Source organism: Dipodomys merriami, unplaced genomic scaffold (genome assembly GCF_024711535.1).
Source record: "Dipodomys merriami isolate MVZ:Mamm:240054 unplaced genomic scaffold, mDipMer1.0.p SCAF_249, whole genome shotgun sequence".
NCBI classification, from domain to species: Eukaryota; Metazoa; Chordata; class Mammalia; order Rodentia; family Heteromyidae; genus Dipodomys; species Dipodomys merriami.
In genome coordinates this window covers 272,094-288,953 of record NW_027203926.1, presented here as the reverse complement: position 1 = coordinate 288,953, position 16,860 = coordinate 272,094, and the positions used below count along the sequence as shown (strand labels likewise).

General features: G+C 38.1%; 2 protein-coding genes across 3 annotated transcripts in view; both read right to left on the bottom strand.

Moving 5' to 3' along the window:
• LOC138836093 (lymphoid-specific helicase) overlaps positions 1–7,265 on the bottom strand; it is a 28,344-nt gene extending 21,079 nt beyond the window's left edge. The window contains exons 1-4 of the mRNA XM_070034581.1: positions 7,157–7,265; positions 6,749–6,870; positions 4,201–4,323; positions 1,567–1,623 (exon numbers count right to left, since the gene is read on the bottom strand). Coding sequence (XP_069890682.1) covers positions 1,567–1,623; positions 4,201–4,323; positions 6,749–6,870; positions 7,157–7,187 — 333 coding nt within the window. The 5' untranslated portion in view covers positions 7,188–7,265. The remainder of the gene's footprint in view (positions 1–1,566; positions 1,624–4,200; positions 4,324–6,748; positions 6,871–7,156) is intronic.
• A 3,325-nt stretch (positions 7,266–10,590) lies between these two features.
• Positions 10,591–16,860, bottom strand: part of LOC138836092 (TBC1 domain family member 12-like) — a 67,947-nt gene continuing 61,677 nt past the window's right edge. For both annotated transcript variants that reach the window (XM_070034580.1, XM_070034579.1), the window contains exons 10-14: positions 16,335–16,463; positions 15,800–15,909; positions 13,436–13,694; positions 12,377–12,440; positions 10,591–11,822 (exon numbers count right to left, since the gene is read on the bottom strand). In XM_070034580.1, coding sequence (XP_069890681.1) covers positions 11,722–11,822; positions 12,377–12,440; positions 13,436–13,694; positions 15,800–15,909; positions 16,335–16,463 — 663 coding nt within the window. In that variant the 3' untranslated portion in view covers positions 10,591–11,721. The remainder of the gene's footprint in view (positions 11,823–12,376; positions 12,441–13,435; positions 13,695–15,799; positions 15,910–16,334; positions 16,464–16,860) is intronic.

The following is a 16,860-nucleotide window of genomic DNA, read 5'->3' as shown; positions in this document are numbered from 1 at the left end:
CCATCAAGTTTGAAATTAAACGTAGAAAGCATTTTTAAAATGCTGAAATGCTATGCACATCTCCTTTCAATGAACATTATATATTGGCATTGACAAGAGTACTTGGCTTAATTCAGCATGAATATTTCAACCAAAAAATACTAGTCTGAAGAAGATATTGTTAAGTTTCAGAATATCAGCAGGATAAGAATCTCATAGAATAGATAGACTGGGTACTGGTAGCTTATGCTTGTAATCCAAGCTATTAAAGAGGCTGAGATCTGATGATTATGGTTTGAAGCCAGTGTAGGCCCTCCCCCCAAAAAATCATTGAGATTCTTATCTCCAACTAACTAGCAAAATGCCAGAAGTGGAGCTGTGGCTCTAGTGGAAGAGTACTAGCCTTAAGTGAAAAAGCTCCAAGATAGTGCCCAGGCCTTGCACAAAAAAGGACAACCAAAATGACCAAGTAAAGTGAAAATTTTAAATTATATTTTAAAAGTTTAAAGATTTAAAAAAGAATGCAACCCCCACGGTATAACTTGTTTTCACTGTATTTGATGTTGGTATAATTTGTGGAGGGGAAGGGAAAAAACAGGTGGATCCACTGCAACAATGAGATGTATAAGACATTAGGTCGAAAATCCAACTTTACAACTTTGGCGTGGGGAGGGGGGGTGGAGAGGAGAAACAAAGGAGGAGGCAACAATGCTTGATAAGAAATGTACTCATTACCTTGTTCATGTAATTGTAACCCCTCTGTATGGTATTTTCACAATAATAAATAAATACCCAGAGGGTCAACTGGTTTCAATGGGGAAAAAAAATGCAAAGAGAAAAACAGGCAGAATTTGATGATTGTTACTTTCAGACAGAAGTGAAATGGTGAGGACATAATCCAGGTACAGATTTGCCTGGGTCAAAATGAAGCACTTCTTTTAAATACTAGTCCAATTAAACAATCATAAAAATAAAACTAAAGATTAATTCCCAGAATTAGTAAATCCATCAAATCATCAGTTTTGAAAAACTGGTTTAAACAATATATTTTTAACTTTTTATTACAAAGGTGATATACAGAGGGGTTAGAGTTTATATAAGTCAGATGTTGACTACATTTCTTTTTGAAGTGTCACCTCTTCCCTCATTTTTTCCGTTCTTTCCCTCCTGACCCTCCATCCCCCACAAGTTGTATAGTTCATTTTCAATATAATGTATATATAATAAAGTATAACATTTATAGATTTTTTCAAGGACGTCAAGTTTTGTCATGATAAAAACTTATATTGACAATAAAAATATGGGTCATATTCGCTATTTCTTAAGAGGAACAGATTTTAAATCTTCCTATGAAGCTTGTAGGTTAATTAAAAAATCGTGAAAGTTAATACAAAGAATAAGTTAAATAAGTTAATAACAAATAAGTGAACACCAAGAAAGAAACTTCCCCAGTATTTAAGAAAACATAGAAAAACTATTTTGACTGAATAGGTGCTTGTCCTTACACATTAAAGCATGTGTTACAACACACAAGGTCCTGACTTCAATCCCTGTAATGGGTATAAAAATTCTGGCTTATTGTATTACCTTTGAAGCTTTTAAGAGTTCTTTTTTTCTCTCCAGTTTCTCTTTCTTCTTCTGTTCCTGTAAACATATTTTTTTCTTTGTATCACAAGTGGAAAATGCGACATATGAAATATGCATTTGAACGTAGTGGTATGGTATTAGGTGATAAAGAACGTATTAAATAAAATACAAGGAAGAACTATGCTTCACACCTTTATAGAATGAACAGTCATCCTCTTGCCATAAACAACTAAAAACCAAATAAAACATCACAAAACAGTTTTTAGAAGAACAGCAAACACTGACAAAAGAAACCAAACGAGGTACATCTTATTGCCCAGCTTACTGCCTGAAGGTAATTTCCAAGAACAAATAATAGAGAATCCAAACATACTGAAGTTTCATTGACTCAAGGACTCAAAATTCAAAACTGAGGAGCTGGTAGTATTTCCAGAGTCAAATGACTGAAGACTGAGATACACACTTGGTGGCTCACATGTGTAATCTCAAACTACTCAGGGAGGTAGAAATCAAGAAACCAGCCAGTGCAAAAAAAGTTTGCAACATTAGAACCAGGACAGGTATGCTGGTATGTGCCTGTGGTCCAAGCTACAGCAGCAGTCACAGTCATGAGAACCATGAGCTAAACACCCTATTTGAAAAGGAACTTAAATCTAAAAGAAAGGCATGGCTCAAGTGGTGGAATGCCTAACTTAAAAAAAGATTTTTAAGCTTTACAACTTTGGCCAGGTGGGGGAGATGGGAAGGGATGGGAAGGGATGGGAAGGGGAAACAAAGGAGGAGGCAACAATGCTTGACAAGAAATGTATTCATTACCTTGCCCATGTAATTGTAACCCCTCTGTAGGTATTTTCACAATAAAAAATAAATAAAAAATATTTTTAAGGGATTTATTGTATTTTCTCAATAAACAAGTGCATAATTCTTCACAACATTCTAGCAAGATAAATGGTACATACAATGATACAACATATCACAGTGGAGTGGGAAGATCACTAAGAAGGTAAAGGGGATCAAACAATATTTAGTTGTCAGGGATCTTTCACTGAGATATTTTGGCTTGAAAAGCCAGTATTTTAGTTTGAACAGGAATCCTCAAATCTCAGTCTTCTGAGTAGCTAGGATTCAAGTGTGAACTATCCAGGAAGGAAACATTTCTATACATTTACTAGTTCAGTGCAAAGGAAATACTAATAAAGACCTGGTCAAAAGAAAAGGTAAGGCATGATGCAGAACTTTGAGGACCTCTCCGGTAATGCTACTACTAGGAACCTCATGTGCTGCCTAACTAGTAGTTCTTCAAGCCCTGTTCTCTTCTGGCTTTATAATTACATCATTTGTCACAAGTGACCAACTAAACCTCTTCCCTCCCAAGAGGCCAAGCAGCTGATCACATAGTCCTAATACTCCATTGGCTTTCTAGTGACTAGTCCCCATTCTGAAGCTACCCAGGGGCTCATCAGCATACCAAGACATATAAACTGGATCCTGGTGCTGGTACGTGTAATCCTAGCTACTCAGGAGGCTGAGATCGGAGGATCAGGTTGGAAGCCAGAATAAAAAAGTCCATTTCCAACCAGAAATGGAGCAGTGGCTCAAGTAGTAGAGCATCAGCCTTGAGCTGGAAAACACTCAGGAACAACACTCAGGTCAAGTGCAAGTCCCAGTACAAGCACAGACAAAACAAAACAAAAAAAGTTGGAGATTCCAAAGACTTTAAAAACTGTGTACTCTGGGAAAGATATGAAACCAAATGTTTATTTCATAATGATTCCATTTATATACTATTCTGGAAAGGAATACTGGTCCATACTGACAGAAAGCACATCAGTAGTTCACATGATTCACTGATAGCACAAGAGAACTTTTTTGGGGGGAAGGTGTGGGGGAGTTTGGTCGTGGGGCCTGAACTCTGGACCTGGGCACTGTCCCTCAGCTCTTCAGCTCAAGGCTAGCGCTCTACCACTTGGGCTATAGCACCACTTCCGGCTTTTTTCTTTTTGTTTATGGGCTGCTGAGGAATCAAACCCAGGGCCTCATGCATGCAAGGCAAGTGCTCTATCACTAAGCCACCTTCCCAGCCCCACAAGAGAACTTTTAGGAATGAAAATGCACATTATCATGCTGTTGGTCTATACACTCATTAGTCAGAACTCATTATGTAAAAGCCTGAAATCTGTGCATTTTCCTGTACATACTGTAAGGTCCATTCCTAGATGGTAAACAGACTCCACCCAGTACTTGCGTTACCTAGGCAACTGGGACACCTGGAAGAGGTGTCCCACATCTGCATCCGCTGTGGTCACATCTGAATCTGATGTGGCCATACCTTTCTCCCACCTAGTCCCACCTCTTACCTGGTCCCACTTCCCTTTACCTGGACACGCCTTTCCCCTTCCCTACCCTATATAAGGCCTAACCCAGGGCCAGACGCTCCCTTTTGCCAGCTAGGTGGAGTGCCAACCTGGCCTGGTCCCAGCAGGTCTACTGAATAAACCTACCCCTTACCTGAATACCACGTGCGTGGTGCTGTTCTTACTCGGCTACCTCTTTTTAAAAACCTAACACATGCATCTCAAGAAAGCTGTTTTAAAAATATTTTTACATCTATTAGAGTTGATCCCATACACATACCTCTAACTGCTGCTGTTCCATTTTTGTCAATAAAAATTTGGAGTAGATGTTGCTCTTCTCAAGCAAATGTTGAAGCCTGCGATACCGAATTTCAGTGGATTCTCTGTCCCATGATATGCGGGCCTATCCAAAGAGAAATTTCTGTTACTGATAAAATTTTCTGACAACCCTTTAAAAAAAAACAGATTAATAAAAATAGCTAAACTGCAGCTGGGAAGGCGGCTCAGCAGTAGAGTGCTTGCCTAGCATGCATGAGGCCCTGGATTCAATTTCTCAGCACTACATAAACAGAAAAGGCCAGAAGTGGCACTGTAGTTCAAGTGGTAGACTACTAGCCTTGAGCTGAAAAGCTCAGGGACAGTGCCCAGATCTAGAGTTCAAGCCTCGGTGTGTGCCAGTGGCTCACACCTGTAATCCTAGCTACTTAGTAAGCTGAGATCTGAGGATCATGGTTCAAAGCCAGCCTGGGCAGGAAAGTGTGTGAGACTCTTTACCTCCAATAAACCACCAGAAAACTAGAAGTAGCACTGCAGCTCAAGCTGTAGAGCGCTCACCTTGAGCTGAAGAGCTGGGGGATAGTGCCCAAGCCCCAGACCAAAAAAAAAAAAGCTAAAAACTCTCTAGATTTATTTCCTGAAAGTACTGAGAAAACAGTTTATTTTGAGATTAACTTACTAAAAGATATTTTCAAACCAAACACTAGAGCAGATAAGAAAGAAAATATTCTTGTGGATTGGAGGTAGGGCTCAGGTGGTAAGAGTACAAGCCAATGAGCAAAAGCATCAGGTACTGAGTTGACTGCCAGTCCAGGGCAAAAAAATCTTATATACTATGGTGAAGCACTAGCCTTAAGCAAAAAGCTCAGAGACAGCACTCAAGTCCCAGCACTAGCATGTGTGTGGCACACACATACACACAAAATAATATCACTAAATGGGCTGGAAGATGCAACTTGGTATAGCACCAGTTTAAGATATGTAAATACCATGGATTATCCCCACAGGATGTAGGGACAGTAAGTAACTTTTGACTGCTACTTGATTTCATCAGCAATAAAGTGTATATCATTTTTCCTCCCTTAAACTAGACCATGTATCTCAGGTATATGGCATTGGTCTTCTCTTCATTGTGACATAATAAAATAAAACTGAAGATGAGACTACTCAAAAGAAGGATTATCACTCTTATTCCGAAATCTACCATTATTCTGACTCTACCATTTCTAGTTATCAGATGTTAGACAATCTCAATTTTCTCATCTATAAAACTAGGAGAACAGGGGCTGGGAAGGTGGCCTAGTGGTATAGTGCTTGCCTTGCATGCATGAGGCCCTGGGCTCGATTCCTCAGCACCACATAAGCAAAAAGGAAAAAGCTGGAAGTGGCGCTGTGGCTCAAGTGGTAGAGCGCTAGCCTTGAGCTGAAGAGCTGAGGGACAGCGCCCAGGCCCAGAGTTCAGGCCCCACAACCGTACACCCCCCCCCCCCAAAAAAAAAAAAAAAAACTAGAAGAACAATCTTTTCCGCTTCACAGAATTCTTTAGTTATCTTCATAGTTGGTACAAATTAAACTTAGTTCAATAATGGAAATGAGGTTAATAACACTACCTCATAGAATAGCTAAGGAGCTCTCTCTCTCTCTCTCTCTATATATATGAGCAAGTATATTTTAAAACAATATGGGATGTAATAAACGTATGAAGCATTAACAATGCTAGCCAACAGATAATTAATATGAAATATAGAGAATATGTGGCTCATCACTTGATTGTGGAGTGCAAAATTTCCTACATTAAATAGTTTGCTTTATGCCGAGTTAATTCAACACTCATTTCATATTCATTTCCCGAGAGGCATTTTGGAGACAAAAAGTTCACAGGTGACTTCAACATTTAGTGTCACCAACTGCCTTTGTTTTGTTCGCTGGTAAAGTGATATTAAAGAGAATATGGACCACAGTAATGACTAGACTAAATAGACTAAACACAAGAAAAATCTCTATCATTCTTTTTCTTGCAAGTCAAACAAGTAAATCCCAGAGGTTTAAACTGCTTTTAGTAATATAGATCCATCCTCAGTACTAGAACACCACAAATACAATAACCCCGACATCTCTTTTTTAACTAAAGAATCTTATTTCAAGAAAACAAAAACTGGCTGACCCCTTAGATAAAAAAAAAAAAAAAAAAAAAAGCACTAAACTAGGGGCGGGGAAAGCACTGGATTCCAGCCCAGCCGGTGACTGATAATACTAACTTTTACCACCATTGGTCTGGTAATTATGACTACAGGATTTTACGGATTGTGCTTGCCAACGCCACACAGATTAAGAAGAAAATTAAGACGATAAGCGAAAACTATTAACGACCTAACACATCCTCTGAAACACGTCAGGGAGCTGAGAGCACTTTAGGATGTCTCACAACTTCATCTCATGGAAGCCTCTCATTCAAAGCACGTGCAAGATGAAATGAGCAGGTGAGGGTCACGCCAAGGGGAGCTCCGTGAGCAGGTATTCACTGCGGGCGAGGAACTGGGCTTCGGAATTACCTTCTCTAACAATTTCCGCTCTCGCTCCAGCCCCGCGGCCTCCAGCTGCTCCTCCTCCTCCAGCATGGCCGGGGTAATCACCGCAGGGGCCACTTCTTCAGCCATTTCTGGAGCTGGGGACCCTAAAGAGCGGAGAGACTTTGAGGCCGGGGCTTTTCCAACCCGACCCCCCGCTTCCGCCCTTCCCACACGCCGAGTCCCCAGCACCATTCTCACCGACTCCGCAGGCGCCCGGCTTCGAGCTGGGGAAAGCGCGGCTCGCTCGCTGAGGCCTCCCCCGCCGCGCACGGGGGGGAATCCCAGGCGTCCCCGGCTCCTCCGCCCGCCGCCCTCTCCCCCCGAGTCTCCGCTCCCGTCGGCTCCGCCACAACCTCCGCGCGGCCCTCCGTGCTGCGCCCCGTCACTCACCGCTGCTGCTGGCGGGCTGCTCCGCGGGCATGGTGGGACACTCGCACGGAACCGGCACCTTCCTCGCAGCGCCGAGAAGGACGCACTCGACTCCCTTCTACACAGACTTCTCGCTAAATACCCAGCTCCAGAAAAACGCGCGCTTTCATTTCGCGGGAAAACGCTGTCCTCTCGCGAGACTTCCCGCTCCCCCGTCCCCCGGCTCGCGGCGGTTTGACTGACTTTGGCGGAGTTTGTGGAGCTACCGCTGCTACGCGCGCGCGCACTCGCGCCCGCCCGGACGCACCTCAAGGCACTCCGGCAAACTGCGCTCTCCTCCAGTTATAGCCTTGGTCTCGACTTTGGCGAGTCCGGTGTTGTCCTCTAGTTGATGGAGGTTCCGAACTGTTTAGGCCTGTAGTAGCGCCGTGCGCAGCTGGCCAGGCACGCCCGTACGGGCTGCCAGCGAACACCCACCACCCAGGACCTTCCAGGTGGGAAAGGCGTACGCGTATCCAGGCGGGGCGGTGAACGCCAGCCACCGCAGAAAAACCTCCGGAAACGACCCTGGTGAGGGCTGTTATGGGTGGTGGGAAGAGAGAAGGGATGGGAAGTTTAAGAGCCCGGACACCGGGTATGCACAGTCGGAGATGTCACGCTGCAGCTCCCACGCACAGCTAAAGTCCGTGCCGCCTGACGGCCGTCCGGACAGCCTCCTTCGGGAAAACGCCTAGCTTTGTCGAGCTTCATAACCCTAACTGCACCTTCGTGGAAACTCTTCGGTCCCTCGTCCTTCCCCCTCTCCCCGTCCCCCCCCACCGTCCCCCCTCTTCCCTGCCCCGCCCCCCCGCGTCCCGCTCATCTCCTCCCCCTCCCATCCACCCCCACCCCGCCCCCTCCAGCAGCTCTTTTGTGATTCCTGTTGTTTTGTCCGGTGCCGTGCTGAGGGGAAATCGGGGCCTCTAGTAGTTTATGCAAGAGCGCTGCCACATATTTGTAATTTCTGTATTTCCTCTACAATCTACTTCATTCTCTCCCACATAACATTTGAAAGTTGAATTTTCTGAGTGAACCAGAAATAATCTGAGTCTCGCCAGGAGCATGGTTTCTCTAATGAATCTTTAAATGGAAGATAAATTTGGTGAGAATAGATGAGATTTTTTAAAATCTCATTATTTGTAGCTGGTAGTGCCAATATTTGAGTAATACTAATTCATTCGGACAGTATTTTTTATCACCAAGTATACAATGTAGCAGATGTAAGTGATAAATAAGATATAATAATCAAATTTGAAGCAGAATAAGGTCATGAAAATAGAAGAGATGGTTAAACGAATATCTTCCTCAGAGGAAGTAACACAAGGAACTGAATGAAAAGCATAAGCCATACAAAGACCTTACAAGGAACTCGTCAGAGGAAAAAGTAAGACTTTAAGTAGATGTAAAATCCATAGAATGAGAAATAGCAAGAAGCCCAATGTGTATAAAAGTGAACTTGGGCTGGGCATTATTTCAATGAGTCCTTGCCTAGAATGTACAAGGCGCTGGGTTCAATCCCCAGTGTTCCAAGAGGGAGTAAGTGGCATTTGAAACTGGAGATGGACAGATCAGATAAACTAGGACCTAGTAGACCAGAATAAAGAGCTTGGATCTCTTATTGTGAGGAATGCCACTAGAGTATCTTGAGCAGGAAATGATAGGATCTGATTATTTCAGTTATTCTTGGAGATAATGGAGTTTACATTCCGGACCTCTTATTTGCTAAGCTGGCGCTCTACAACTTGAGTCTATCTCCATCCTACTCCAACCATGGACTCTAGTGAATTTGTCTGGCCTTGCACTACCTCCTTCCAGATCTCAGCTTCTTCAGTAGCTAAGTTTACAAGTATGAGCTACCAGCATCTGGCTGAAGCTTCATTTTAAAGTTGAAGAGTAGAAATGAAAACAAATGTATACATCCCCATTCATGTCAATTTTATATACTCCTTCAAGTCTGTCTTAATCATTTAGATTTTTATTACAAAAACGATTTTCCAAATACATTTATATAAGAGTACAAAAGTCATTTTACTTTGTCATGACAGTTCTGTTTAATGTTCAACAAATGAAACACTTCTGCAATGCAGTTTTCTAAAAAGTTAAACTTCCTTCCTAGTATTTAAAAACAACCCTAGCTCACAAAAAGAACTGTATACAATAAAACATTAGTAATTGGGGACAAAATGACAATATAAACAGCCACATGTTTGGAAAGAAAAGCAATTATGCTAGATTCTCAAGTCTTACAACTTTATATAATTTACCAAAACATAAAGAGGCAGAAATTGGCACATAATCAGGGCTTAATAAGTGCAATTAATAAATTCAAATTTCCTTATCATTTGCTTCTATTAGAACTGCACTTGTAAACAATATTTTTATAGAGCATGGCAGCTTCTTTTTTGAAGTGGCCAGTTTCCCTGATAAAATGAAATGACTTCATTTTAGTTTTCATATGCTGTGAAACAGTCAAGTTTTAATTAGTAAGGTTTTATTATGAGAATTCATCTTTTAGGTAGTGATTGACAAACAGCAAAATTGGTCAATACATACAGCAAACATCAATTTTTTTTCTAGAAATTCTAACACAATTGATCAGTTGGTTATCAGTTAAATTAAAACCTAATAGATTTCCATTTTTGCCTCTTTAAAATTTTTTTAATCAAGCCTGTTATCTGAATATGCTCTTCATCAATAATTTTATCCAAACAAAAATAGAAAAGTAAAAATAAACTAGGGCATTATTAAGTTAAAAAAAATAGAATTATACCCTCTAAATGAGTTGACTGCTGTAAATAAAAGCAGTACTAATTCCTACATGGAAAGCTGTTATCTGAAAGTCAGAAGCTTTTAAAATTTCAGTGTCACTTTGCAAATGTTATGTTGCCTAACTTGTGTAGTCAAATATACTGAAACCAACAGCATTACATAAAGGTCATCAATGCCAAAGAAAAAAGCAAAAATCTGACTTTATAAAACAAGTTACTTTAATCTTTCAGTAGCACTTATATAATGCACTATAGCCTGGAATAATAAAGGAGTAATGAAAGAATAATAGACTAAAGGAATATGAAGGAAAAAAGCAACATATTTAAGTAGACAACAGAAATAACATTAAATTTCACATTATCTTGGATATTTTAGGAAAAATATATTTAACGAAAAGACAAAAACCTGCGAAACACTATGTGTTTGCTTATGTATGAGGTTCAAAGGAAAGATAACAGTATAGTATTTTAGCTGCCAGTACTGAGTGTCTCAAAAGACTAAAGGCTTATTGCTTCCCTTGGAAGAGAAATTTGAACACCCCATCCTACCTTTCCCCCACCAAAAAAAAAAGTGTAGGCCTGTTTTTCTCCAGATGTGGTTAACTAAATCAGGAATCTCCAAAGTAATAAACACTCACTTCAAATAACTCTGCTTATATGTTTTATTTACATAGCAATTGTTACTAGTGGTTTTTAGTGAACTCTTTATATTTACATTTTATATACACATTTATTTATATTTGAAGGTAAAGAAACTGTACAATAAAAAAATAAGAAAAAGAAACACAGTAACTTAGGTCTCCCTCAAGAAGCAAATACATAAAAGTAATATTAAATATAGGCAGGTAGTAAAACCTCAATGAGATTACTGCCAGAGGATACATTCCCTCTATCAGGGACACCAATACCAAGGAAATAGTTACCAGAGTTAAAAGGTCATCCTAAACCATTAAGACCCTGGACGATTTCCTCAATATGTTATTATATTACCAGTTTCCACTAAGCTATCCCCCATGACAGGAGTTAACTTCTGAGGGTTCCACTAGTAGTCCCCTAGGCTAGAATGACCCATAGGGTAAAAATAAATGGGCACCCTCTGGACCCATACTCCTTACGAGGCAGTCACTACACTAACAAGGATCTCAGGCTTGTTAGTTTGAAGACTATGCTATACCACTAACAGAAATTGTGTGTTTAAGTAGTTTCAAACCAAACTGTAACATAAAAATATAAACTAATTATTAACCAAGTGGTATGTTATATAAACTCAATAACATTCAAATGATTTAGTTTATGGTCAAAAATTCAATATAATAAATTCAGTGTAATAAATTTACCAATATAATAAATTTACCAATGATTAATAATTTCCTTATCTACTATGCCATTAGACTCAGAAAAATTTTAATTTTACTCTTATTTTCATTGATTATAAAAATTATACATAGTGTTACACAAGTTATGGATTTAGGACATGTAAGATTTTAAATTTCAAACTGGAATTAATAAATTTCATTTCACAGAGGAGGAATTTATCTAGAAAAAAAAAGCAAACTCTTGTGACACAGTATGCTATTTAAAAACTCAGAATTCATTACTTTTTATTCTTACCAATGAAATTAAACCTCATTTATATTTTTGGACTTATTCCCAAAGTCAAGACTTCAGTCCAATAAAGTGCAAAAAGAACTTTCATTCTATCCAATAGTTTGTTTAATACTAAATTATGAGATAAACAATGTTACACTAAAAAGGCTAAAATTCTTCTTCTTCTTCCCTTCAAAAACAAATAGAATACTGTGAGAAAACACCTTTAAACAAACAAAAACAATCTCCCACCAATACTTCCAAGTTCCCAGATAACTCAAATTTTCCCCAACCTGTGAATAAAGATAAAAGAAATTCAGTGACAAATAATTTACAACCAAAGTTACTTATTCTTGTTCTACAATGTCTTCAAACAACCAAAGTTACTTATTCTTGTTCTACAATGTCTTCAAATAATCAGAAATGTAGAGAATTTCTACTCTGTAGCATTTTTGAGATTAGAGTAGTATATTTAATAATCTTCTCTTGACCTCAAATGTGTCTTTGTTGTAATTGTTGAAAAAGGAAGATGCAAAATGATTTGAAATATCTCTGAAGCTATTAAAATTTTTTATTATTGCACTCAATTATAAACTCCAAATTGTGGAATATGAAATACCTACTTAAGATTTTTACTCTAAAAAATGGCTCTCCCTACAAAATAATTTTTTTAATTAATACTGTCAATAAATTACTTATTTCATTTACTTTAGACATGGAATTTCAAATGAGCACTTTTCCACCTCTTGATTCTTTTAGATTTCCCATTTCTTCCAGCTCTTTACACAGGAAACAGACAACTTTTACCCCCAAAATACTTTTTGTATCAGTCTGCTAGAGGACTAACTTTTCAGGGCAGGGCTGCAGTTCTTGTCTCCTTCTTTAATATCCTTCATTACAGAAGCAAAGACCTGGAAATTAAGTAAACTTAAGATTAATTCTCAAAACCTAGAAGAAATTTAAGAAACCCAGAAGAGAGCTGCAGTGTACATAATTCTGTTCTATGAAAGATTATCATTTTGCCACTGGGAATGTAGCTTAGTGGTAGAGTGCTTGCCTAGCATGCATGAAGCCCTGGGTTTGATTCCTCAGTACCACATAAACAGAAAAAGCTGGAAGTGGCACTGTGGCTCAAGTGATAGATTACAAGCCTTGAGCAAAAGAAGCTCAGGGATAGTGCCCCCCGCCAAAAAAAAAAAAAAAAAAAAAGGAAAGATGATCATTTCTTAAATAGAATATAATAAATTCCTTTAAATAAATTTATCAACTGCAATATTCTGATGTTACTGCTTGATATCAGAACAATTTCTGGATCAGTATTCTAACATTTCATTTTTATAACCAATAAAAATATGACTATAATAAGCTACTTATCTGTATCATTGATAGATCAAGTGATATTGCTTTTATGTAATTTAATTTGGACTGCCAGTATGTTTGCTTCCTATAACAAGACTTCATTGTCTAAAAAGCCAGAATTATATATTACATGTCTTTAATGTAAATCCTTGTTACATAGCAAGTTTGTTTTATGTGTGTATGTTGTAGTTGTTGTTTTTGAGCTGATACTGGGGCTTGAACTCAGGGCCTCCCATTCAGTTTTTTTCTCTGCTTACAGGTGGTGCTCTGCCACTTGAGCCATGCCTCCAATTCCAGATTTTTGCTGGTTAACTAGAGATGAGTCTTGAAGATTTATCTGCCTGGGGTAGCTCCAAATTTCCATCCTTTGATCTCAGCCTCCTGAGAAGCTATGTGTGAGCCACCAGAGAGTGCCCAGGCCAGAAATTACTTTTAATTTAAACAATAACATATGAGAAATATCTATTATACAAAATGTCAGATGATTATTTTAACACATTTATTAGAATTTTAAACAAAAGGAAGAAAGAAAAAAAAGACACTCTACCTGAGTCCATTTTTTGGTGCTATTCTGCATCTGAATGGCTGCAATACAGCTGAACAGCTTCTCAGATGTGATATCTTCTGGCAATTTTGTTAAAAACTGTGCTATATGAATAAAATCCATCTGTAGGAGAATATCTTCATATAACCGGAGGATTCCTAATCCAGTCCTAAATAAAAACTCCTCCCCATCTCTGCAAAATACATCCCAGACTCGACAAGCCAGATCAAGTGGTAGAGATTTGCTATATAGTGTGAAGATCCTAAAATTAGAGAGAAAAACAGTCACTGAAACATTTCATTCTTTGATTCATTAAATCTCTCTGGAAAAAAAAGGATGCTATTTAATTAGGGATAAAAAATTAATTAAGGCCAGGGACAAGTGGCTCATGCCAGTAATCCTAGCTACTCAGGAGGCTGAGATCTGAGGATTGCAGTTTAAAGCCTGCACAGGCAAGACAGTTTATGAGACTTATCTCCAATAAAAACTACCCCAAAAAACCAAAAGTGGAGCTCTGGCTCAAGTGGTAGAAGTAGCCTTGAGCAAGAGACACTTAAGGATAGCACCTAGGCTTTGAGTTCAAGCCCAGGCCTGGCACTGAAGAAACAAATATTTCTCCCCTCAAATTTGAATAATAGAACACTAAGTATTAATAACAATGTAAATTCACAACCCAAGAAAATGTATGGGTTCAGAAACTAGAATGCCTAAGTTTGAATCCTGAATATGTCATTTGGTTATATGACCTTGAACAAGTCTCAGTATGCCTCAGTGTCTTCATTAGTAAACTAAAAATAATAACATATCTATTTTAGGACAGTTTTGAAAATTAAAGGAGTAAATAAATATAAAGTGTTTAGAATAGGGTCAAGCACACAAGAAATGATCAGACATGGGGGTAAAGCTCAGTCCTGCAAGAAAAATCCCCCCCATCAAATGTATGAAAATAAAAGCAAAAACATTATTATTTTACAATTTTTCCCTTTTTTGGTAGTATGAAGATTTGAACTCAGGGTCTCATGATTGCTAGGCCTGGGCTCTACCAATTAAACCATGCCTCTTAATACTCAATTTCAACATTTTATAGTAAAACTTAGTATTAGCCAGGTGCTAGTAATCCTAGTTACTCAGAGGGCTGGGCTGAGATCTGAGGATCACAGTTTAAAGCCAGCCAGGTCAGGAAAATCCAGAAGTGGGGGGGTGATTCAAGTGGTAGAGCACCAGCTTTTACCTAACATACTAAAGGAGAATGCTTTGGTCTGAGTTCACGCCCCAGTACCAGCACACAGGAGAAAGTTAATATTAGGCCTGGATGCAGCTCCGTTTTAGCACCTGTCTAGAACGAAGGAAATATCAAAATAAATAAACAACAACAAAAAAATCTTAGTATCCTGTACATAAACTTACTAGTTTTGACTATTAGAATCTAAAGTTTAAAATTGTATCTATTTTTGACAGCCTGTCTTAAGATCAACTGAGTCATCTTTTTAGCAAAACTTACCTACCATTTTATAATGCACTACATACCAAGAAAACCCTCCAAGTAAGAACAGAAAGTCTTTAATTAAAAAAATGAAAAAAAAACACAAAACGTTAGAACTGTAAGCAAGCTGGATAAAGTCTTGAAAAATATCTCTTACTGAAGAAACACTATCATTGTCCTTGTGTGCTAATAAAGGAATAATAACTGAGAACTTAATATGTGCTAGGTGTTGAATGTGAGAATTCACTCTCAATACAACTCAAGATGCAGATCTAACTATTCTTTTTTATATTTAAGAAACTGGGTTAAGGGAATAGGATAGGGGTGGGAAAGATGGAAGGGTAACTCTGATCAAGATACACTGTACACATAAATGAATATGCTAAATTGAACCTCTCTTGTACAACTATTTGAAGATAATTTTTTAAAATACAAAATAAAAATAAACTAGGAGGCACATATTTATACTTCTTGCTACTAGGGAGACAAATCAGGAGGTTTACCAGTTGAGGCTTTTGAAACTAGGTGTGATGTTGCATTCCTATAATAGGGACATAAGAAGGATTATGATGTGAGGCCAGACTAGGCAAAAAGCTTAAGTCCCTATCTCAAAAATAACTAAAGGAAGAAAAAAGGGGTAGGGAGGAGAAGGGGAAGGAAACTAGTCCATAACTCAAGTGAAAAATGCCCTGAGTACTAGGGGAAAAAATTCTGCATCAGTCTGATTTCAACCTGGTTCATCCTCTTAATCAAATACATCCCCATAAATATGTGAGTTTCTCTATTCATAAAAGAAAGTTCTTTTATATGTATGATCCAGTGAATGATATCTACTACAACTATACTTTCTTTTTTCATTATTACTTACGAATGTTATGACTTACCAGTCTATTAAGTATATGTCTGGTGTAAGACTGTAAGATTTGAAATGAAGAAATAGTTTGGAGAGGTTTTCTTCAAAGAATACTTCAAATGTTGCAAAATATTTCAGCATCTACAGATAGAAAATCAGTAAAATTATAAAAGAAGGGATGGGAAAATTATATAAGAATATTCTAGAAATACAGAACTAAAACTTTATTAATAGAAAAGTCTTGTTTCTTTGCACTCTTTCTGAGTATTATCACCAAGTATTCCTCACATTAATTCAATGAATATTTTTTTTATTGTGAGAATACCGTACAGAGTAGTTACAATTACATGGGCAAGATAACGAGTACATTTCTTATCAAGCATTGTTGCCTCCTCTTTGTTTTCTCTTCCCATCCCTTCCCATACATCCCCCTTTCCCCCTCAATGAATATTTTATATTAGTCAGATTGTCTTAAGTCTTGAAATCATTTAGTTTTTACTCTAAAAGGAAGTAAAAAATACAGAAACATATTAAAAGAAAACACAATCCATTCCAAATGTTCATACCATGGTGTGATCAACACGGAAAAAGGCCAGTTGGCATGGCTTGTTCAGGAGATTTGCAAATGCAATGAAGGCATCTGCCTCTTCTAAATTGAGAATGAGTACTGCTGCAATGAAGGACATCCCTTGGACCTTCAAAAGAAAAAACAAATAAATTTAAAAGTGGTAATTCTTAATTGTATTCCAGAAAAATTACAAAATGACATTACAAAGTAGAATATACCAAGATTTTTTTTCTTCTTAGCAAAGGTAAATAGAGAACTCATATAACAGTTATGAATCTCCTTCCATTTATATTTCTTGTTCATATGATATAATGAAATTATTTTTAAAAACAGGAAAAAGCTTGAGATACTAGTTTTTATTCTAAGTCTGAACTTTTTCAAAATATAGTACAGAATCATAAAATTTAATGAAAATCAGGTGATTAATTATCCCAACATAACTGTTTGAGTAGAAAAATGGGTAAGGAAGAATAAGTGATGTGCTGCTGAAATTCCAAGAGATAAGAGGTAGTAGGGGTTGAGAC